The sequence below is a fragment of the Mauremys reevesii genome, linkage group 3 (genome assembly GCF_016161935.1).
Source record: "Mauremys reevesii isolate NIE-2019 linkage group 3, ASM1616193v1, whole genome shotgun sequence".
Taxonomy (NCBI): domain Eukaryota; kingdom Metazoa; phylum Chordata; order Testudines; family Geoemydidae; genus Mauremys; species Mauremys reevesii.
In genome coordinates, this window is record NC_052625.1 from 97,342,411 (window position 1) to 97,365,881 (window position 23,471).

Sequence of the window (23,471 nt, forward strand, 5' to 3'; positions counted from 1 at the left end):
CATTAATGAAGATAATGAACAAAACCGGCCCCAAGGCCAAGCCTTGGGGCACTCCGCTTGATACTGGCTGCCAACTAGACATGGAGCCATTGATCACTACCTGTTGAGCCCGATGATGTAGCCAGCACATACTTCTTTAACTTGCTGGCAAGAATACTGTGGGAGACCATATCAAAAGCTTTGATAAAGTCAAGGAATAACATATCCACTGTTTTCCCCTAATCCACAGAGCTAGTTATCTCATCATAGAAGGCAATTAGGTTAGTCAGGCATGACTTGCCCTTGGTGAATCCATGCTGACTGTTCCTGATCACTTTCCTCTCCTCTAAGTGCTTCAGAATTGATTCCTTGAGGACCTGCTCCATGATTTTTCCAGGGACTGAGGTGAGGCTGACAGGCCTGTAGTTCTCTGGATCCTCCTTCTTCCCTTTTTTAAAGATGGGCACTACATTAGCCTTTTTCCAGTCATCAGGGACCTCCCCCGATTGCCATGAGTTTTCAAAGATAATGGCCAATGGCTCTGCAATCACATCCGCTAACTCCTTTAGCACCCTCGGATGCAGCGCATCCAGCTCCATGGACTTGTGCTCGTCCAGCTTTTCTAAATAGTCCTGAACCGCTTCTTTCTCCACAGAGGGCTGGTCACCTCCTCCCCATGCTGTGCTGCCCAGTGCAGTAGTCTGGGAGCTGACCTTGTTTGTGAAGACAGAGGCAAAAAAAGCATTGAGTACATTAGCTTTTTACACATCCTCTGTCACTAGGTTGCCTCCCTCATTCAGTAAGGGACCCACACTTTCTTTGACTTTCTTCTTGTTGCTAACATACCTGAAGAAACCCTTCTTGTTACTCTTAACATCTCTTGCTAGCTGCAACTTCAAGTGTGATTTGGCCTTCCTGATTTCACTCCTGCATGCCTGAGCAATATTTGTATACTCCTCTCTGGTCATTTGTCCAATCTTCCACTTCTTGTAAGCTTCTTTTTTGCATTTAAGATCAGCAAGGATTTCACTGTTAAGCCAGGCAGGTCACCTGCCATATTTACTATTCTTTCTACACATTGGGATGGTTTGTTCTTGCAACCTCAATAAGGATTCTTTAAAATAAAAGATGTACTTTGGTTCTGCTCTCTATTTTGCAAATGTTTCTCTGCAATTTTCTTAGAAAAATATCAAACGTAGAGCAGATGGGTTCTTGGAAGGTAGATATGTACTTTATGTTGTATTTTCCAGTAATATTCTTTATTTTCTTTCCTGAAGTAATAAATTATACTGCTACTGTGCAAAGACTTAAAGACTGTTTTAAAATTTTATTTTGTTCTCTTGATTTTTTTGTCCAGTATAAGCACTGGTGGAAATCTAAGTTTAAATGAACAGAGAAATTCCTACTCTGTACAGAGAAAATGTTTTATACATTTCCTAATGCCAAAGCACACAGAAAGATTATGTGCTTCAATGGAAACTTAAGCAGAATAGGGCTTTTTCTGAGGCAATAAATATATCTATTTCCTGTTCTTATAGTAGTTATTATACTATTATATATTAGCATTTCTATTAAGCTGTTGATTAAAAGTACAAAAACCAAAACCCTGTTTCTTGCAGATTGCTCAGTGCTAATCCTCTGGCTTGCACCAATCCTGTTGGATCAAACTTTACAGAGCAAGGCTGCTCCAAAGGCATGCAACAATTGGATGAAGCTAATAATTTGCTATGCAGTATGGAATAAGTCTGTGGAACTTATCAGCACAGAAAATTATTGAGGAAAATACATTAGCAAGCTTTTCTTTAAATAGTTTTGGTGGATTGTGACCCAGTCCAGCACCCAGGTATTCACACCCTCCACAGAATTGTAATATCTCGGTACAAAATATTCCTTGTGAAGTATCATTTGAAAACCCACTGATCATTAATAGCTGTGTTTATTAAGAGTTATGGATATATGCCGGAATTATGACTAAAGTGTATTTAAACACCAGGCATGTCAAGGGGAGTTAAAAACAGGTCTATATTAAACAAAGGAATGTGGGTTTACCTCCGTTTACATACAAGCAGTAATCAGGACTATCAAGACAGCAGAGAGAGGAGATTGCAGGAAACGGAACAATCTGCATTTTAGCAAACACTAGTGGGGAGAGGGGGAACAGCAATGAGTTTCCTTCACTACCAGACCCCATGTCACCTTCCTTATAGATTGAATAAACTTTACTTTGAGGGATAACCTTCGAAACAATCCATTTCAAAGGTTCACTAGACTATAAAAGGGAGGGGCAGAAAACACCAAGTGATCTCTTTCACCTAAAAAGACAAAGGAACTAGGGTGACCAGACAGCAAATGTGACACAGGGGTTGGGAGTAATAGGAGCCTCTATAAGAAAAAGACGCAAAAATCGGGACATCTGGTCACCCTAAAAGGAACCAGCACTTTGGGGCTTCTGGAGGAAATCCTGACCAGGGTGAGGAAATCAGCCACCATCTTGCTGGAACACTATGGGTGAGAAAACCCATCATGAACAAAGCCATCTTGAAAAAAGCCTGTGTTTTGTTAAATTAAGTTTTAGACTTTTAGATGCATGTTTTCACTTTTCATTGCTTGCAACCATTTCTAACTTTCTCTCTTGTACTTGGTCACTTAAAATCCTTCCTTCTTGTTGTTCATCAGCTTGTTTTCCTATTAATCTCAATGAACAGCACTGTGTTTAAGTAAAAATGAATGTTAACTCCAGTCAATGTGGCAAGCTGTTGGGTTTTGTCTCTTTAAAAGAGCAAACAGATCTTTTTATTCCTCTGAATGTTGCAGGAGAGGGCTGGACATTGCAGAACACACAAGTCTGGGAAAGTGTTGGGGTCACCTGTTAACATCAACCAAGTCGGGTAAAGACAAGAGTGTGTCTGTGATAACTGCTGGCAGGCTGTTGGTTTCAAAGTAGCTGAATCAGAGCTGAATAGCACACAGAACATGAAGTGCATGCTGGCTGCTGGCTGTGTGTGTGACCCAGGCAGGAAGCCAAAACTAGCAGAAGCATTTTGGGGCACTCAGGTTTACAATGCAAGGTGTGACACAACCTTTCAATGGTCTGAACTGCTCACCAGAACATGACATGGATATTATAATGTTAGTTGGGGTGACTATTATAAGTTTGAGAGACTGTTTCTCTTCTCATTCACTTTTTTCATCTCTTTGTATCTTTCTCAAAAAATTCCTTTGGGGTTGAAACATGATTGTTTTCATGAATATAAGGAAAGCACTTGAATTTATAGTACATTAGCTAGGATAAGTTTTAAGAGATGTCAATTCTCATGCTTCAGTGCATGAAATGAATGCCAGCTGAAATCAACAAGAAATTCCCCACTTTCATAGAACCATATTGTACAAGTAGATAGTTGTTTTTCCATCTCCCTTTGAAGTATGTAGTAAGAGACACTAAGTTTCAGGATACTGGATTTGACAGAGCACTGATCTGTTTTTCTATAGCATTCCTGGATTGGACCCTCCAGTCCAGCCAAGATGAGCCCAGAACAAGAGATTAAAAGTGTGTGAGGGGGGCAGGGTGGGGCCTGCTTTAAACCACTTTTACAGCTCAGACCTGTGGAACAAATCAGAACATCCAGTGAGCTGTTTTCATTATTCTACTGCCCAAGGCAGGGCCGCCCAGAGGATTCAAGGGGCCTGGGGCAAAGAGGGGAAGCAGCGGCGGTCTGGGTCTTCAGTGGCATTTTGGCGGCGAGGGGCCCTTCAGTCACTCCATATCTTCAGCAGCACTGAAGGGCCCCTCGCTGCCGAAATGCGGTCAGTTAAGCCAGCTTTTGGGTGGCTTGGTATAACCAGACTATCACAAAACAGAGTGAGGTCTAGCATATGGTTTTCCTCTACAGTGGAAAAGTAGTCTCCTCTAAAATGGCAAGAGGCAGCTGTTTAATGGCACATAGCACTAGTATAAAACTGGCTGAAACTGCAGGGGAGATTTTTTAGGAGGCAGAAATAATAAACAAAATGGCTTCTGGTCAGAACACTGGATTCCGTATCCTTACCCTTGCCAAAAGCGCAATGGACTCTTTAAGGACTACAAATGGCAAGTACCTTCGTTTTCTGTCTCCTTTGAAAGTAAGCACCTGCAGCAGGAGAGGACCTTCTAACACCATATTAGCTCACAACTAAAAGTGCCATTTATTGAATCACCAACACCACTTCTAACAACACCTTCGGTGGCGTTCTTTAGAGGTACCTCTTTCAATACTAACTAGGCCAGTGCTACTTAATTTATGAAATGTGATGGGATCTCAGCATCAGGTGGGATGGCTGCAGGCTAAAAATGACTAAACGTGGTAGAGATACATTTCATTTAAATAAATAAATAAATAAATAAATAAATAAATAAACAAACAAACAAACAAAAATAAATAATAAGTGGACTAACCTGTCCAGTAATAGATTAGGTGCAAATAAGAGTTTTCCTGGATGTTCCATTGAACGCCAGACTAAGCCAATCATCAGTATCTCTAACCAGGCACATTCCAGTAGATGTACCTGATCATGGAGTGTTAAATCCACAAACCCTGAAAAAAATAAACAGGTTACAGGAGATCCATACTCTGTGTGAAAACAATAATTAAATATTTCTGTTAGTAAACCGAAGTATTTAGAAAATCAGATAACAGGCTGTATTAGGAGGCTTTAGGGCTGGGTTCTAGATGGTCTGAATTAAAAAAAAAATTAGTTCCTTGTTTTCATGTCTGACTCATATCTACATATACTAGTTATCATTTTTACCATCCATTTAGAAAATATGACAAAATGGCAAAACTGACTAATAGTTCGCAATAATGGCTCTAATCACCAGAACCTGGAACATTATGAACTTCATGGTAGAACAGATGTTGCATGAGCTCTGGAGCAACTAAGCACCTTGTAAATGTTGAGTTTGTGCTTTTGCCTGAGACAGTGCTACAAATATATTAGCAAGTACTTATGAAAGCCTAACTGCAGCTCCTAGATGCAACAATTTTCTTTTGTAGTGAGTTAGTCCCTTCACCGAAGACACTGCAGTCTGTCTCTTACTATGCATTTGTACAGCCCTTGGTGTGATGGAGCGGATATAAATGTGGCTTCTGAATGATATGTCAATACAAATTAATAAATAAAATAATAATAATAATGGAAGAGACTGTGTCAGCAAGGAAATAAATAAATGGTAAAATAAAAAGCACATTGTCTGGGTAGTCAAGTGATATGCTAATGAGATACACAGCCTTTCAACTCCTATGGCCCTGATTCTGATTTAGTTACACTGATATAAAGCAGCAATAACTTCAGTGTAGATATACGGGTGTAAAACCAGATTAGGCTCTATGTCACTGGCCTGAAACAAAGTAGTTTCTTAGAGCAGTGTTTCTCAATGACCAGTCTGTGGACTGGCACCAGTCCCTGAGATCTCCTTGGCACAGTTTAGGAAGGCAGTAAGCCAGTCCCTGGTATCAAAAAGTCTTAGAGAATGATCTTCTGCTTTGGTTGGCTGCCATTATCATCTGTTTGCCTAGTGAAATGAGTTGGTAAGATTAATAGCACTACACAGATGTCCATATCACAAAAACAAAACAACCCCACCCAGTTACAATCATCACAATAGACACACCCAGGCTTTACTGAGTATGGAGACTGAATCATCTCATTCCTAGAAGTTGTCTCTTCTAGGGTTGCAGTAAATTGGTAGGGCAGTGAGGAGAAGCATCCACTACTATTGCCCTTGCTGTACATGTTCTGCAGATAGAGGGACTTCAGTTTCCAGGTCTGACAATCGGGCTCTTTTTATAAGCACTACATTCAGTCCAAAGGAATAAATAATGTATTGGTTGCATAATATAACCTACTAGATGACACAAAACATATCCTGGAAGTTATAAAGATGTACAACAACATGAAGTGAACAAAAAGAGACCAGTTACAAAATAACATATCTATATGTACTTCATTAAAAGGTTCGTAGATTCCAAGTCTAGAAGGAACCACTGGTCTCATCTAGTCTGACCTCTTGTATAACACAGGCCACAGAACTTCTCCCAAATAATTCCTAGAGCGGATCTTTTACAAAAACATCCAATCTTGATTTAAAAATGACTACTGATGGAGACTGCCCAACCTTGGTAAGTTTTTCCAATGGATAATTACCCTCACATTTAAAAATGTGTGCCTTATTTCTAGTCTGAATTTGAAATTCCAGTCTGAATTTATAGAGAGATTGATAATATACAAAATACATAGAAATTCTCTTGAAACAAATGTTATTTATCATTTGTATATAGTTCTCTCCAATACAATGTAACTCTGATCTGAACACTTGAACCATACTGCTGATCTTTACCACTGTGAAATATTTTTAAAGATTTTATAAATGATTCATACTTGCACATTAAGGCACACAGGTTACATGGTAAACAGCCTTATTAACCAAGTAAGTGCTCTTGGCTTTCAAATAATATTCTCAGAAGAAGTAAATGAATAATTTCCAAGTAATATACTACTGTATGTAGTCAATAGTGTAGAATTGGTTTCTCTCTCTCTTCACTACATTGAGATGTCTAAGAAACTGGTATTGTATTTATCTCCACATTTCAAGCTGTTTGTTGTGTTAAAAATGTGGTTTTGAATTAGTACATAAAGAGGAGAAAGAACAGATCTAATTCATAGAAAATAAAAAATATGTTCACTTCTTTCCCTCAAAACACTGAACTATGGATTTATATGTAATGCTGTTGAGTGTTAAACAGGTCTGTTTGTGAACTGCATCCTACTCAAATTGTTGGTGAACTTGATTATATCCTGGATTAAATCCTTTCAGATATGACAAACGAGGGTGAAGTGGGCCAGCTCAGCACAGCTCACTATGCTGCTACTGTTTTGGAGGACGCAATCTTGTGTCCAAAAATCTAAGCTTTCATTTCTTAAAAAAAGTAATTTTCTCCCACTTTGAAGTTTCTCTTTGCAACCATAAACTGTGCACTGATACACTGATGTCTGCCTGAATTTGTAGACAGCCTAAAACAATAGAGCTGCAGCCTAAACATGAACGTTGTTAACTCTCTCAGTGCTAATCAAAGCATGCAAGAATGAACACAGATAAAGATAACCTGACATCACTGCATGCAGAGTGTGCAAGGAATAAGAAAAATGGTCAGGCTATGCAAGCTATCTAGTGTAAGTGGTGCGTCTCATTTTAGTGCCTCTGGTTGGTGGTACTTGGGTTGTAAGCAATAACCTGGAAGAGTATCACTACTTTTCTTTTGCAGTTTGCCCCCCAGATTACCATTATTTCAAATTCCCATTCAGCATATTAAAAGCCAATTATATCGCCACCATTTCACACTGTCCCACAATGGAATGCTTCTAAGAAAAAGAATATGCTGCAGACAATTTGAATTTTTTGCAATTGTCCTAATCCACTACACTGTAAAACTGTGGTAGTTTTACAGTACTTTGAATGCCAAATTTTTGGCACTCCTGTAAAGCTAGAGCCATATTTCACATTTGGATTCAACCTAAAAGCAAAAACAAACAAAGCCACCACTTCCTTTTTGAAACTCAGCAGAGTAATAAGTTAAGTAACAACAATAGCATCCCACATAGCTCTTTTCATTCCAAAAGTTCCCAAATCATTTAATAAAACATAAGAACCAACTTCACCCACCTCAGAAATACAGCCATTGCTATTGCTTAGGAACAGAGTAACTGGAAATGAGCGAACGTCATGGAACTTAAAGTTTTGTGAACTGTTTATTGGGTTTGCGAATTAGGAGTTGTAAGCCTTTTCTTCCTGTTATTTTAACTTATTTTATTCTGTTTTTAAAAAAGCAAAACCACATTTTTCAAACGAAAGGGAGGCCTCTGCTACAAGTTAGTGATAGAAAACAGTGTATCAATGCTAGACTGCCCTTTATAGAATGTTTATTTCCCCCAAATAGAACTTCTCTTCCTCTGTTCCATTTCTCACATGCGCTCGTGTCTTTGTTTTTCACTCTGCCTATTTTCTGCTCCATTTTTAACCCTATATTTTTTCACTGGCTATGTTTTGGTCCCCCTTTCGTCCCCCATCCCCACATCAGAGCAATAACATTCAATTTTAAACTGAATTTTGAAACCCAAAAAGGACATTTAGGAAAAAATTTGCTCATCCCTAGCAGCAAGTCTACATGACATTTAAAGACAGGAAGCAACAAAGTGCTTACTTAATAAAACACTTTGCCAGATCTATAGATTGGGATACTGCATTACTTTTTTTCATTACCGACACTCAAAATGTACGGCGTACATTCATAAAATCCCATTTTTGGCTACATTCATGTTGTTAAAGTCTGAAAGTGAAATTCTTCCAGATTCTAATATCTCATTTTGGTGCTTTTAAAAAAAACAACACACTCCACTGCTGACAAATTAATAATAAACTATAAAATCAGCCCAGTTCTGCCTACAAATAGAGCTGTCACAGGCTCCAGTTGACACATACACTATCCTGTAGAAGGCAGCAGTATATGCCGCATACACCAGCTGATATATTATACCTTATACCAGAGAGGCAGAGCATGTTAAAGCAGCAGCAAATCAATGGAGCGGAAGCAATACCATATTCCTTCACTGATTGACTACAAAAAATGGAATAAGACTGGGGATTCAAAGTTTGCAGGTCCCACCATCTGAAAACAGACAGAGTAGCCACACATGGTGGGAGGAAGCACATACCTCTGTAGACTCTCATAACCTTCTTTATTTAGCATTTGGAGCATTCCTACTGGAGGAAGTGTCACCATGGAAAGTATTTCAAGGTAGTTGGGAAGGCACCCAATCACGTCAGTGGCTGCTGGGGTAGAATTTATTCCCATGCTGACTTCATGGAAGATGTTTGTGCACAAAGTTGTTTTGTTTTGACACAACACTATGTAGTGGTCAATTGGTTTTCATTTCTTGTTACACTGATGCGTTCACATTCATTTAAATTTGATTCAGAACACAAGAAATAATGTGTTTGCTGAACTGCAAGTGCAAGAAACTCTTCCACTGTTCCAAGTTCCTTGACAAAGGGCACTTGTTGTCTGTGTGTTTCAGGGACAACAACCACTTGTATGTTGGAACCCACATCTCCACTATCAAGCTTGCAGGTGACTTTGTGTTCTTCTGTTGGAGCTTTACTGATACCTGCATCTTGCTTATGAACAGCGAGAATGTTTTAAACACAAATGTGAAGCAACCCAGCCAGGAGCTGGTTATTAAGAGTCCAATCCACAAAGCCAATGGATTCAGATTTCTTCAGCGTGTTAGACAAAACCATGCTCCTATTCAAGCCAGTGGCCAAACTCCCATCAGTTTCAATAGGGAAGGATCAGACCCTATACATTCATTATAAGACACTAGTGACTTGCTTTACATCATTTGTATTTACAACTCCCTCAAGGTCTGACAGACAACTTGTTATCTAGAACATCTTTCTCCTTTACTGCTTAGTGGAAGGGACTGCAGAAAAGGGTATTAAACTTTCAAAAGATCTGCATAATTACAAAATTATCAAAATGATGCAGAAGGAGCTTTCATTTATTCACTTATTTTACTTTTAAGGGGTCAGTAGAGGAATTTTTCCAGTGTGGCCTATGGAAAAGTTCAAAACTAAATTAGATAATACCTTATATAAACGGTGGATGAGTTATCCTAACTAAGTAAAAGAGGTGTAGACTTGAAAGCATACGGGAGCTCTCTTCAAACCTAAATGCCCTCCACAGAAGGCTTTAAAAGCGGTGCGATATTATAATAAGATTCTATAATTTTGACAGCTATCTTGCACTTCTTTATTCCCCAAATAGCATACTCACCACAATTTTCAGAAGAAGGAGGGAAAGGAACTAAAGCCATACAAACAAGGCTGTCAGCCTACATATGCAAAAACAATCCCATTGATTGCCTTCACACCACAAGGAGGATCATTACAGTGAACGTCTATCATTTCTTGAAAAATAGACCAAGGCTCGCCAGATGAAATGTATAAAGTTTCTCTTGCAGTAGGAAACGATACTAATAAGTCATCCTCAGTTTATCCTCTGATACAATTATAAATATATCTGCTTTTCTTATTTTTTATATCATGGATTATAATCACAGTCTCTCAGGTACAGATGTACGTTAAAAAAAATTGCAAGTAGGTGACGCCTGCCACATTAACATAAATATTCCTAAAACTCAAACTCCATTTGGTGGAAGAAAAAAGCAAAGCAAAGCAAAGAAAAAAAACACACTCACATACAACATTTCAAGCAGACCTTAAAGAGATCAGCCTTTAGCCTCATCCCTCTGTTCATACAATATTCCGTTAACCGTCTCTTGAGTTCTTGTTAAAACAAATACATTATTTGCAGTTCTTATTTTTTCTTTTCCATAACTTATCCAGTAATGCTGTAGGTCAAACTTTATTCCTATCTCCAGGATACATCAATCCATCTTCTACATCACATCACTCTGGCTCTTTACTCCACACAGTGTTATTTTTTTTGGGGGGGTCAAGAACAAATATAGACAAAGTGATTTGAATAAAGTAAGAATTTAAACCTTTGCTCAAGACTTGAACCAAAACTTTGGTCTTCTTTTTCCCTTCTAACTAATTTTTCTACTTTTTGTGGCCTCTGCCTTTCCAGGCTCTGGCCAGGCCAAGAACCCCTAAAAATTTCACAGTTCACTATTTCTAGCCCAATGGAAAAGGGGAAATACAATAAATATTTTCAGAAACCCTACTGTTCTGAGATTTTCAGCCAGTTTTGCATTCCTAAGAGTTTTGGATTGTTCAAATCCTTGGGCAGGAGGAGCGACTAGCGGGTGCAACTTAGGTAAAGAATCACAAAGGAACTATTTTGGAATCCTCTGGCCTGTTTTCCGTCATCTCCCAAACATAGTTTGTAGCTGAGGATGCACTAAAACAGAGGTCGGCAACCTTTCAGGAGTGGTGTGCCGAGTCTTCATTTATTCACTCTAATTTAAGGTTTTGTGTACCAGTAATACATTTTAACGTTTTTAGAAGGTCTCTTTCTGTAAGTCTATAATATATAACTAAACTATTGTTGTATGTAAAGTAAATAAGATTTTTACAATGTTTAAGAAACTTCATTTAAAATTAAATTAAAATGCAGAGTCCCCCGGACCAGTGGCCAGGACCCGGGCAGTGTGAGTGCCACTGAAAATCAGCTTGCGTGCCACCTTCGGCATGCGTGCCATAGGTTGCCTAACCCTGCACTAAAACTACACTTGCCTGCAATACTCCCTGAATAGGCCATTACACCATCAGGGAACACCAAGTTGCAATGTGCTCCAGCTCTAGCAGAATGCCAGCCAGGGATTCCTCCAGAATAGTTGACCACTTAGGATAGTTTTTTGGCCTCTTTGCCACACCACAGCAAGGCAAAAGACCAGTATTAGACCAAATGTGTATATCTGAGCAGAACCAACTATCCAACCCCTTTGGGTTTTCCACTCACTAGTCAAGAAGTTTTTCCCCACTAAGATTCCAACATTGATATCAAAAGTAAATAAACATCTGTCAATGGCTTCCAACTTCACTGGATTCTAGAACTGTAATTTCTTGGGCAAAGGTGTTCACTAATAACTCCTGGAAAAATGTCAAAAGCAGCAACATTTCTGGTTACTGAAGGGAACGAAGTACTCGGGAGTCAACCCTTCTAATGATAGATAAACCCTCTCTGTTGCTCTGGCTGAGATGAAATATGTTGTCCCACCATCTCCCAACCTACTCCATCTAAGGCCAGGAAGTAAAAGGAAGTACATAAATTGTCCTCAGTCTGTAGGCTGCCTCAGGTGTGGCTGTGAAATAAGGCAAACAGGCAACTTTTCATATGCAAAGTAGACTACAATGGGGCACAATTTCTAATGATCAAAGAGCCATAAAATTCAGTGGGCCATAAAAAACACATGTGTAAAATCAAATAAAAAAAGAAAATGAAAAGCAATTAGGAAAAAATTATTAAAGATTATCTTTGTATCCTTTTTATCATCTGTCTCTTGACTGCTGGACATTGTCCCTTGCTTATTGCTGTTCCAGGCCATAATCCATATGAAACTATTTCACCAAACCCTTTCCAAATTAACGACATATGACATAGTTCAGACTTCATCTATCATCTGATGTATCAAACCAAATTCTCCATTCTCGGAGCATCCATGCAAGATGTGGGATTTTTATATTTTCCTACTATTTTCCAGTGAGCAACACATTACTAAAAGGCTCAACAGGACGTTATACAAGAGACAAAAAATCTTGTTTTTGTTCCCTTTGAACAGAACTTTCTAATCAGCCCAATATGAAATACTTAAAACAAGCTGTGTTCATCTTTACTATACTAACATAAACACTTTAAAAAACCTAACAAACAACAACAAAACCCCAGGAAATTCAAAGTTAAAGCTGCCCCTCTATCCAAAGCCCATCCCATTGTTCCCAAGATAAACAATAGGACCTACTGAGACAACTTAATATTGAATTTCCTGGCTTTTGTCTATAAGGTCTTCAAACCAACAACAAGAGGTCTCTTATAATCCATACACTGTAGAAGACACTACCATCTAGGGACTTCAGGGAAATTTGAGATATGGTCCCCTTTTCACATACCTTGGTATTCATTATAACAAACTATTGTTATTTGCAGTATTGAAAGTTTTGAAAAATAGCATTACACATTAATAGAAGCTGCTTTCTACTGTTTTATGTAGTAATTCAACCCTTCAAAATCAGGTACAAAAGGCATCAATCTACACTGGGAACAAAGCTCTATGGAAATGAGGCAGACACACAATGGTGGGGGGAGGAGGGGGAAGATGGTTATGAGGTAACATCCCTCAACGAATAGCTACCATCAGCCCCAGCACAAACATGAAGAAATGGTGATAGATTAAAATAGATCTAGTTAGATAAATCTGACATCCTGGGAAGAACTACTCTCACAACAAGCTTCCCTCTCAGGCTGAGAACAAGAACAGAAGTTAGTCATGTTTTTAATGCATTACTGGAAGGTGCTCAGATATTCCCTGGATGAGCATGGTATAAGAACCTATAGAGAACAGAATGGAAACAAAACCAGCTTCAGTTCTTAAAAGGAGATGTGCCAAGAGAGGATACGCTCCAATGGCTTTAGATAATTTTGATTTTTACACATTGCTTTCCCCCTCATGTTGTATATTCTCTACCATGAATTGCAAGTGCATTGAGGCAGACACGGTTTTCCTGTAAAGGTTGTACAGCATCAAATACATTTCCAGCACTCAAATACATAAAGAACAATAATTATTACTGAAGGTCAATGGTGGCTTTGAAGTTATCAACAGTGGTCTTCTTAGTGGATGTTCAATGTGCCTCAGGTGGCACACAACCAGGATTAACCACCAAATTTAATCCGCTGATTGGATCATTAGCTTCCCCGGCCCGGCCACTGACGGGGAGTGCAATGTGAACACTGATCCATGCACTACAATCAACAGTAGTAGGGAGATACTGAAAGTGCAGACTCAGATTCTAAGACAAGGGTGAGGCTAAAGGAATGGCTTATTTTTACTCACTTTATCTCAAAATGTTGGCGATGAAAGGGCTGTATTGTTTCTGGGGCCTCCATCCTAGAAACTTTTATGCATGTGCATAACTTTAATAGTCCCACTAGAATTCAGTGGGACAACACACAGACCTGATCCTGACTAATTAAAGAGCTGATCCTGCAAAGACTTATGCATATGCTTAACTCTCTGCATGGGTGTAGTCTCATACTCAGGTACATAAAGTTAAGGCTGTGTATGATTGTAGCCAAAAAGCCCAATTCTCTTGCACAAGCAGTCCTCCCATTGACTTCAGTGGGAATAGGATCGGGCCCTTGATCTTCCTATATATTCTGTTCTTTATGTAGGATTTAAAAAAAAATAGGTTTCGTGTTTTTCATTGGGGAAAAAAAAACTCTCTCTGCAGGTCACCATGAGGCTAAGTATCAACCATAACTTAATTTCCTGGCTTTTTTCAGCATGTTTCACAACGTCTAAATTGAGTGAAATGTACTTTCATTTGGCAATGCAGTCATTTTGTTAACAAAAGAATATTCCAGAAAGTGCATTAACATGACCATTTTGTACAAATATGTTAAAGCTTTCCATCAGGGCAACATCATAAAAATACTTAGCACTCAGACAGCACTTCACATTTTCAAAGGGCATTAAATATTATTAACTGCATTTTACAGATGGCGCACAGCCGGGTTAAGTGCTCTGTGCAGGGCTGCACAGCGAGTCAGTGGCAGACTGGAATTAGGATTTAGACACATCTGGCTCCCAGGTACCAGACTCAAATCCTCTAAAATCTTCAAGCTGCAGAACTGTCTTTGAAATCTAGTTCAACCTTCACTCTGGTACTTGTGAATCAATTAAAAGAACAAATAAAGTCAAGTGAAACCAAACTGTTCCTAAAGAGCAGATGAAAGCCTCACTATATGAGAGCTGGGAGTAACTGATTTTAAAATGTGAGCAGAAAGTCCTGGCTGGAATGAAATAAAGGCACACAGATTAGTCCGTACAAACCTTCATTAATATGAGCAAAGTAACTGAGAATCATTGCATCTGGCTTGACCCAACTTCCCCATCCACCTCAAAGAAAATCTTTTGGAGTATTTATGTAAAATGGTTATTTTTAAAGATTATTTGTTAGTAAAGGCTGCCAACTTGCCAGTAAGAGTTTGTTATACTGTATTTATAAAGGTAAAAGGAATAACTTCTGTATTTTGCCTCTAAGAAACAATTATTTTGATATAACAAAGATCAGCAAAATGATGTTCATCACTATATAACAGTCAAATATAACAACACACATTTGTTGTCCGTAGCATGTGTTGTTAATTGTTTGCTTCTGCTGTGTCCCTAATCTAGTTGTCCAGTAATGCTTATCCAGGACTCGTGCTAGGTTTTGATGAATGTATCACCTTCTTTCTGCTGTTTATTCTTTCTTTCCCTTTAAGGTTGTCTGTTTTCCTTGGGAAATTCAGATTTACAATCCAAATGGATAAGGCCTTGACTGCCCACAGAGCAACACAAGCCTTATGCTTCTCCCACTGAAGTCAAGAAACAAACAGTCAATGGCAAAACTCACACTGGCTTTAGTGGTACAGGAGCAGGTCTCCCTCCTCCTCCCTGGATACTTAGTACTGTACAATTATTCCAGGTTTCAGTCCAGTTGAAGGGAGCCTTTGTTTTATTGATTAGTCGATGTTTGGTACGGCTACAAATGGGTTCGGGTGCTTCATTGAGAATTCAATGTGTTTTATCAGTTAACTAGATTGGAGGTTCTCAAACTGTGGTCTGCGAGCTCCATTCAGTGATCCGTGGATAGTTCCCTCTAAGGTGCACACCTGGGCATCCACACACGAGAAAATGAAAAGCCATCCACCTAATTAGTGGAGCCGTGCAGGCATGGCTCCTTTAAATTAGGTGCCTGGACCCTGGAGAAGACACACACATAAGGTGAGGTGGTGGCCTTGGGGGGGAATAGAGGGTAGGTGGGAGGGGGCAGTGGGATGGGAAGAGGAGGTGGGGGGAATTTGGGATGTGCAGGGCTGCAGAGGTCAGAGAAAGAGGTGACTTTCCCCAGCTCCATGGCTGCATCTGCCAGGGAGAGATGGCCCTCCTTCCCAGCCTCAGCTCTGTGGCTACTGTGGCAGAAGAGAGATCCCGCCCTCCTTCACATCCCCAGCTCGGGGTCTGCCATGGTGGGGGAGAGAGGGCACATCCATTACATTAAAAAGGTAAGACTACTGATATTAAAATATGAGTTGTGTGCTTTTATTTGTAAAACAAAAAAACATTATTATTAAGGGATTTTTTAAAATATAGTGCTTTTATCCGAAGCGCTTTACAGTAGTTAGCTAACGGTACAAACAACATTTGGAAAGATCATTAAGTGGTCCACCGAAACCCTCAGCAATTTTCAAATGGTCCACGAAAAAAAAAAGTTTGAGAACCACTGAACTAGATGACAACGTTACTAAAAGGAAAGGCTGTGTTCCAGCAGTGGTCTAAATCAGAGGCTGATAAATGCTAAGGTTAAGATAAGGGGTTTATTTTTGTAGTTGTTACAGTCCATTATTTGAGCAAAACCTTTCATTCTATTACTATTGTCTTATCACGCATATGCCAGCTATAAAAGAAAGTGGCCCAGTCCTGTGTCTGTATTTGAGCTTACTCAGAAATTCTTTGTTAGTGTAGAATCAGTGCAGCTCCACAGGTGCTGGCATGGTGTCATCCAACCTACTCTGAGCAGATCAAGACAACCCAGTATTACAATGCCTGTAGCTGGTCTATGGTAGTGCTCCCACCATTGCTACACCTGTGCCAGCCCATTGGGGAATTTCTGAAAATGCTTAGTGAAGGTGCAGCCCATGAAAGGAAGAAAACCAAACAGTTGTTGTGTAGGCTGATTTTTGTATTCAAAAAGCCATTTTGATCATTGTGCATGCTGAAAAGTGTCCCTTTGAAACCTAAAGGGGGACTGTTTTTAAAGTTAAAAAAAACCCACAAAGGACTCCATTGTAGCCAACTTCCTTTTGTTTCATTCTGTGAGAGAAGCAGAATACCTACTTATTATTTATTTATACTGCAGTAGCACTTAGAGGCCAAAATCATGACCAGGACTCTGTTCTTCTTGATACTCTACAGAACCAAAAAGTACCATTTCTGCACTGAGGAATGTACAATGTAATAGGAAAAGAAACATACGAAGGGTAGGGGAGATGGATGGACACACATGCTCGCGTGCACATGCGTTAAAAAAAATATAAATAGATAAAAGTCATTATTAGTTACCCCGGTTGTCAATGAACTGCATTCATTTATACTGTTACACGTCTAAAAAAACAATTTGGTTGTTCCAACTTATTTTAAAACGATAGGGGTAAAAACGATAGGGGTAAAATTTTAAAAAGCACGTAAGTGACTCAGCAACCTGAGTCCCATTTATTAGATGTTAAGGTATGAAAATAGGCATGAGGTATGAAACTTATGTGCTTTTGAAAATGTTACCCCTATCATTTTTCTTTCCATTTGTTTTCTTTTTTAAACCTCTGTTTCCATCTTCTCCTCTATTTTAAGCCTTTGCCTATATCTATTTATTTTGAACCTCCACCTGGGCCTAGTTTTTCCCTTTTAAAATCACTAGAGCACCTACTATCGGTAGTTTTTGGAAGCTTAAGTTTCAGTTTTGTTTTTAACACCTCTGTGAGTATAATCACTTTCCGACTTTTGAAAGAATTGAGAAAAATGACAGGTATGATTTTTTATTATTATTCTTCATAGTAAAACCAAAAAGAAGAAGACGCTTTACGAAGCTTTCTATCCCACAGCATGTTTCAGTCTAATATCTACTGTGATTATCTCTGAACCCGTCAGTCATCATTTCAGGTATGGCAATATATGGGACAAACAGAAAAGTGGATTCTTTTGCAATCCAAAGGCTGGGGGGGAGGGGGAGGAATAACTGTCAGGCAGCTGAAGACTAAAACAGCTTCAAGACTACAATTAGAAACTGTTCAGAACATAATGTACTGTACCCAAGAAATGAAGCATAACCTCAGGGTTCATGGTCTGGTCGTTCTTTTTAGTCATTAGAAAATAAAATCAGTCTTCCACTAAGACACCTGCAGCCATTTTATATCTTCCTATGGCTGAATTTTGGAAAATTCCTCCTGCTTATTGCATGTATGTATGTGCGCAATACCAACCAAATATAAATATATGTTCTCTCTCTCAAAATAACTGCATTGGCTTGTATATGTCACCCAAGCAGAAAAAAATAATAATTGGGCTTTAAAATGTAGCGTGTGTATGATTTAAACGTCAACTAGAGACATTCTTCTTGTCATCAGAAAGTACAAATGAAAAAATAATGCTTTTATAATCTTTATTAAAAATTTATTTTTCCCCTTTCATTCCCCCAACTCCCAAACAATTGGTTTTGAATAGAATCCAACCTCTGAAAAATCATCCAAGGAATCATGAGGACACATCAAAGAGAAAAGAGACAGCAAAATTAATTGCAGCAATTTCCTTTAACCACTGCAATAGCATGAGCACTTTAGCTGCTGTGTGGGAGTGTCACAATCTAAGAGAGCAGAGGAATACATAAGGGGAAGATTTAGAAGTTGGAATGCAGCTGACCATTTGTATTCATTTTCTTGTCTAGTAAAACTTCAGTTAACAAGCAGCATGTTCCCAGAAAACACATCGCTTACCTAACAAGCTCAAGCTCCTTTTGCTGTGAACTACCTCTTGTTGAACAAGATCTACTGAAGTCCCTGGCACCTGCCAAGCCTCAAACAACCAAAGAAACTTGGGGTGAATGAAAATCCTTTGCATGCATACACAACACAGTTAGTCTAACTGGAGAAATCTGCCTTTTATGTGTAACAGTAAGCGCCCACACATACATTGAAGCTACAACTGGCTGGAAATTTTCCAATGGAATGTTTTTCTATCAGAAAATACCAATTTGATCAAATCAAGACATTCTGCAGGAGCGTGCTGATTTCACCAAGGTTCTGACTTAAACTTGCCCAGCTTCCCACTTGAATTGCCATTTCTCAGGAAGATTAGAAATGTCTCTCTTTTCCAGTTTTTGGCCATCTCTAATTGAAGCTGATTCCCAATTCAGGTGAAAGCCCAAAATTTCACTCATAGTGCAAACTACAGAAAAAGTTATATAAACAATATTTTAATGTATATTTTCACATGCCACTGCATTTCCTGGCTTTGGTCAGGAAAGTGAAATAACAAAATACCAAGCACTGTTGTTGCATTATTTCCAAACTGGATGAAATTAGGAAGTGGAGAAAGCTTGTTCCCATTAAGTTTTTAGCCAAATTTCCAATACAAAGATTTGGGAGAAGTCTGAATAAGCATCTGAAACTGCATCCAATCTGAACTGGACCTATGAACCCTACTCATCCTTCATCACAGCTGAAAAACTGATTAGAATGTCATCACAGACAAACGTGTAACAAATCATTGTGATTTTTTAAAAATAACTTGAGTAAATTGGCAGAAAAAGAGAAGATGATAGAGGGGTAATTTATGTTATGATTATGAAAAAAAATCTTGCTTTATAATCCTTTTGAAGTTCTAAAAAAGTCTGTAGTTTGTCTTGTCCTGTTTTACAATAAAGTCTGATTTGCTTTTTCTTCTCTCTTTTACCTAGTTATTGAATTTGACAGCTCACAGGTGAGAATGAAAACTTTGGCTATGGCCAGACAATGGAACTTCCCTGCACAGCTCAAACCTGCGCTAGGACAACTTTTTATGAACCATATTCATATCAAACCTACAGAAACTATCGGATAAATATTACAAACAGGGTTGAAAGCTTTGGACAAGTTGTACTTGGTGCAGGACTGAAGGGGGCAGCAAATAAAGCATTTGATGTTGCCCAAGTAGTTCGTATAATTAAAAGTTCTAGTCATAAGAGCCATTTGGAGAACATCAAATGCACATAGATAACTAAGTTTAAACAACCAGATGTCAATAGGCAAGGAGTTAGACTGGCAGTTTGTTTGAAAGGGAGGATCACATGATCAAAATTCTAATGAAATACTGAAAGCAGATGCCACAAAGGAACATTTTGAACATTTCTGGAATTCTACCATTATACATCTTTTAGCAGCTACTGACAGGATAATGCCATTATGTGCTGCTAGCTTTCTCATACAGAATGCTGATCCATTAAGAACTAGAATCACCTTTTATTACAGTGTTACATATTTCCAGTGGCAAGCTGAGTACATTAACTGTGATACCAATTTAAACCCACTACTTATTTTATATCACTTATAAGTAAACATCTTTCAGGAAAGAAAGAACAAGTTAGCCAGTGGTTCTCAAACTTTTTGTACTGGTGACCCCTTTCACATAGCAAGCCTCTGAGTGCAACACCCCTCCCCCCATGAATTAAAAACACTTTTTAATATATTTAACACCATTACAAATGCTGGAGGCAAAGCGAGGTTTGGGGTGGAAGTTGACAGCTCACAACCCCCCATGTAATAACCTCGTGACCCCCCTGAGGGATTCCGACCCCCAGTTTGAGAACCCTTGAGTTAGACACTATGCTGCTAAAAAAAGAACAGGCCCAAATACATTAGATCACAATGATGGACTTCACAAAATTTCTCAGGAGTCCTACTACTGATAGTCACAGAAATGGCTGTCTGGGATTTAAACAAATGAACCTTGCAACTTGAAATATCTGCTGAAATGAGATAGTTAATGGGGGGAAAAAAAACAAGGAGTCCTCGTGACACCTTAGAGACTAGCAAATTTATTTGGGCATAAGGTTTTGTGGGCTAGAACCCAATTCATCAGATGTATGAAGTAAAAATTACTGGAGCAGGTATAAATACATGAAAGGATGGGGGTGCTTTACCAAGTGTTAGGTCAGTCTAATGAGATAAATCAATTAACAGCTGGATACCAAGGGAGGAAAAATAACTTTTGACGTGGTAAGAGAGTGGCCCATTACAAACAGTTGAGAAGAAGGTGTGAGTAACAGTTGGGAGAAATTAGTATTGGGGAAATTAAGTGTAGGTTTTCTAATGAACCAACCACTCCCAGTCTTTATTCAGGCCTAATCTGATCGTATCTAGTTTGCAAATTAATTACAGTTCTGCAGCTTCATGTTGGAGTCTGTTTTTGAAGTTTTTTTTGTTGAACAATTGCCACTTTGAGGTCTGTTATTGAGTCACCAGAGAGACTGAAGTGTTCTACTCGTTTTTGAATATTATGATTCCTGATGTCAGATTTGTGTCCATTTATTCTTTTGCGTAGAGACTGTCCGGTTTGGCCAATGTACATGGCAGAGGGCCATTGCTGGCACATGATGGCATCTATCACATTGGTAGACGTTCAGGTGAACGAGCACCCCCATCCTTTCATGTATTTATACCTGCTCCTGTATTTTTTACTTTGTACATCTGATGAAGTGGGCTGTAGCCCACAAAAGCTTATGCCCAAATACATTTGTTAGTCTCTAAGGTGCCACGAGGACTCCTTGGTTTTTTTTTGCTGATATAGACTAACACAGCTACCACTGAAACCTGTCACCATTAATGGGGAAACTGTGCCATCCTGTCTGTCAAAAGGTAGATGGGGCTTTTTAAGAGGGAACGGGTGCAGACCAGCTGTGCCTCACTAACAGCCTCTTGATGGGACCAATAAATGGCATCTGGTCTCTGTAAAGAGCCAGAGGGGAACTGGAAACAGAAAGTTGTGGCAGAGATTGCAGAAAGCAGAAGGCCCCTGACCACAGGAGAAGTTTGGGCCTGGAAGCCAGAGGGAGCAAACACCTGGGAAGTAGGAAAAAAAGACTCCAGCCAGGCAGGGCTGAGAATGGTCAGTCAAAGAAGGGAAGTGCTGCAGAGAGCAGAGTCCAGGGGAAAAGGGAAGCCACAGGATTGAGTTTTATGTCAATAAATTAGACCCAGGTAGGAGCAGCATTATTGGCCAAAATGTCTGTGTGGAGTCTATTAAGGAGCCCCGAAGAGGGGAAACGGAGGCAGGGCATCACAAAGCCACCCAATCCATTGTGGGCGGGAGGAGGTGCTTAGGAGGCAGTGGCTCTGCCCAAGAGTGGTCTCACCCAAGTGTCAGTACTGTAATCTTTCTGAAACTAATTTGACTAGCAGTGGCCCTTTCAAAATAATCAAGGAATACTTCCATAGGAATAGTACTATATGGGTAGCTTGGAATAACTTCTATTTCTCAGCTCTGTTTCCTAACAAGTATATTGCTACATTGTACTAGAATGAATTCTTTCAATGTTATAATGTAATCCTGTTTTCCTATAGAGAAACTTGGACATTGGGGTCAACTTGACCATTCCCTAAGGCACATGTCTAACGGCATTGATGAAACAGTGTTTGAATCACCTGGGAAAAGTAAGAGACATTGTCCCAAAGAGCGATGTACTGCTGATCATGGGCAGTTATAATGCTGTAAAGTGGGAGAAAAATAATAAAACCAATAATGTGCAGTTGTATCATACCTTTAAGCCAAGAATGAATGTTTTATAAAGGTCGATTAAGCAAGACTCACAACACTCCAGAGTGACCGGTAATGGTCACCATGTCTGTTTTAGAAATGGATAAAGTGAGACACAGAGAGGGTAAGTGACTTGTCCAAGGTCAAACAATGAGTCACTGGCTGAGCCAGGAATAAAGCTAGACGCTCTAGTCCCCTGCTCTAAAGGGCACATTTCCACCGAACAGATGCAATGTAATAAAATACAATGTGATTTGCTTTTGGTATTCATATGAATGCCACTGCTTCTCCATAGCTGCGTTCATATGAATACTAAGCAGAAGAAAGGGCATGTTGTACATATAATAAATGTTTAAAATGCCATATGGCCAGGGGTGGCTCTAGAAATTTTGCCGCCCCATGCAGGGGTGGCATGCTGTGGGGGGTGCTCTGCCGGTCGCTGGTCCCACGGCTCCACCGGAGCCCTGCCTGCTGCCCTCCCGGCGACCGGCAGAGCGCCCCCCTGCGGCATGCCGCCCCAAGCACGCGCTTGGTGTGCTGGGGCCTGGAGCCGCCCCTGCATATGGCAGAAGCCTTTATTAATATGCTGTGTCCCTATTTGCAGCTCCCCCTACCCACCTGTGATACTCTCCTATGTAAAATGCTTTGTTATCTTCAGAAAATTAATTATTGCTAATATTTCATTCCGGTACCATGGAATAAGATACACTAGTGGTCTCCTGATCAGTTCCACAGACACTAACATGATTTTGCTATTCAGAAGAAGAGGAAAAAATCTGAATTCTGTAAAATTTTGCCTTGTGTCTATATTGACTCAGATCACCAGCTATTGTATGCAGAGTTCAAACTTCAGTTGAAAGGACTTCCAGAACTTACGCAAGGCTCTCAAGTTCATTCACGGACAACTCCAGATAGAAGCAAAACAAACAAATAGTTTGATGTACTGCTGGAACATGAAGGCAGAAGAATGAGTTCTGAAAAATAATAGCCACAATTATCACTAAGCATGATGCAAATCAGAAGAAGTTCTTTAGGCCTACAGATAACACAAGTGAATGAACAGCAGAAAAGGTGGTGATCCGTTCCATTGGAGAGGTTCCACAGAGTGATGTTAAAATATATCTAAGTAAACATTTTGGAGCAAATAGGCCTATAAAACCACAACAAAAGGTGTATAATATATACTTCAGTGAGTGGCATAAAGACTGAATGATATCAACACCTGGAAGTCAGGATACAGTGAAAATTCTGCAAGGGCAGAAGGAAATGGAAATTTAAAAAAAGAAAAGAATGAGATTTTTGACATTGTTGAGATTTTTGTTACTACTAAACAGGCATTTAACCAATAAAGATTGGCATGAAAGTGTAATGAACTATGCACAAAAGGACAA

General features: G+C 39.3%; 1 protein-coding gene across 5 annotated transcripts in view; it reads right to left on the reverse strand.

Annotated features, from left to right (window-relative positions):
• The window catches only part of ESR1 (estrogen receptor 1), a 285,231-nt gene that overhangs the window by 29,444 nt on the left and 232,316 nt on the right, over positions 1–23,471 (reverse strand). For all 5 annotated transcript variants that reach the window (XM_039530311.1, XM_039530314.1, XM_039530315.1 and 2 more), the window contains one exon: positions 4,412–4,550. In XM_039530311.1, coding sequence (XP_039386245.1) covers positions 4,412–4,550 — 139 coding nt within the window. The remainder of the gene's footprint in view (positions 1–4,411; positions 4,551–23,471) is intronic.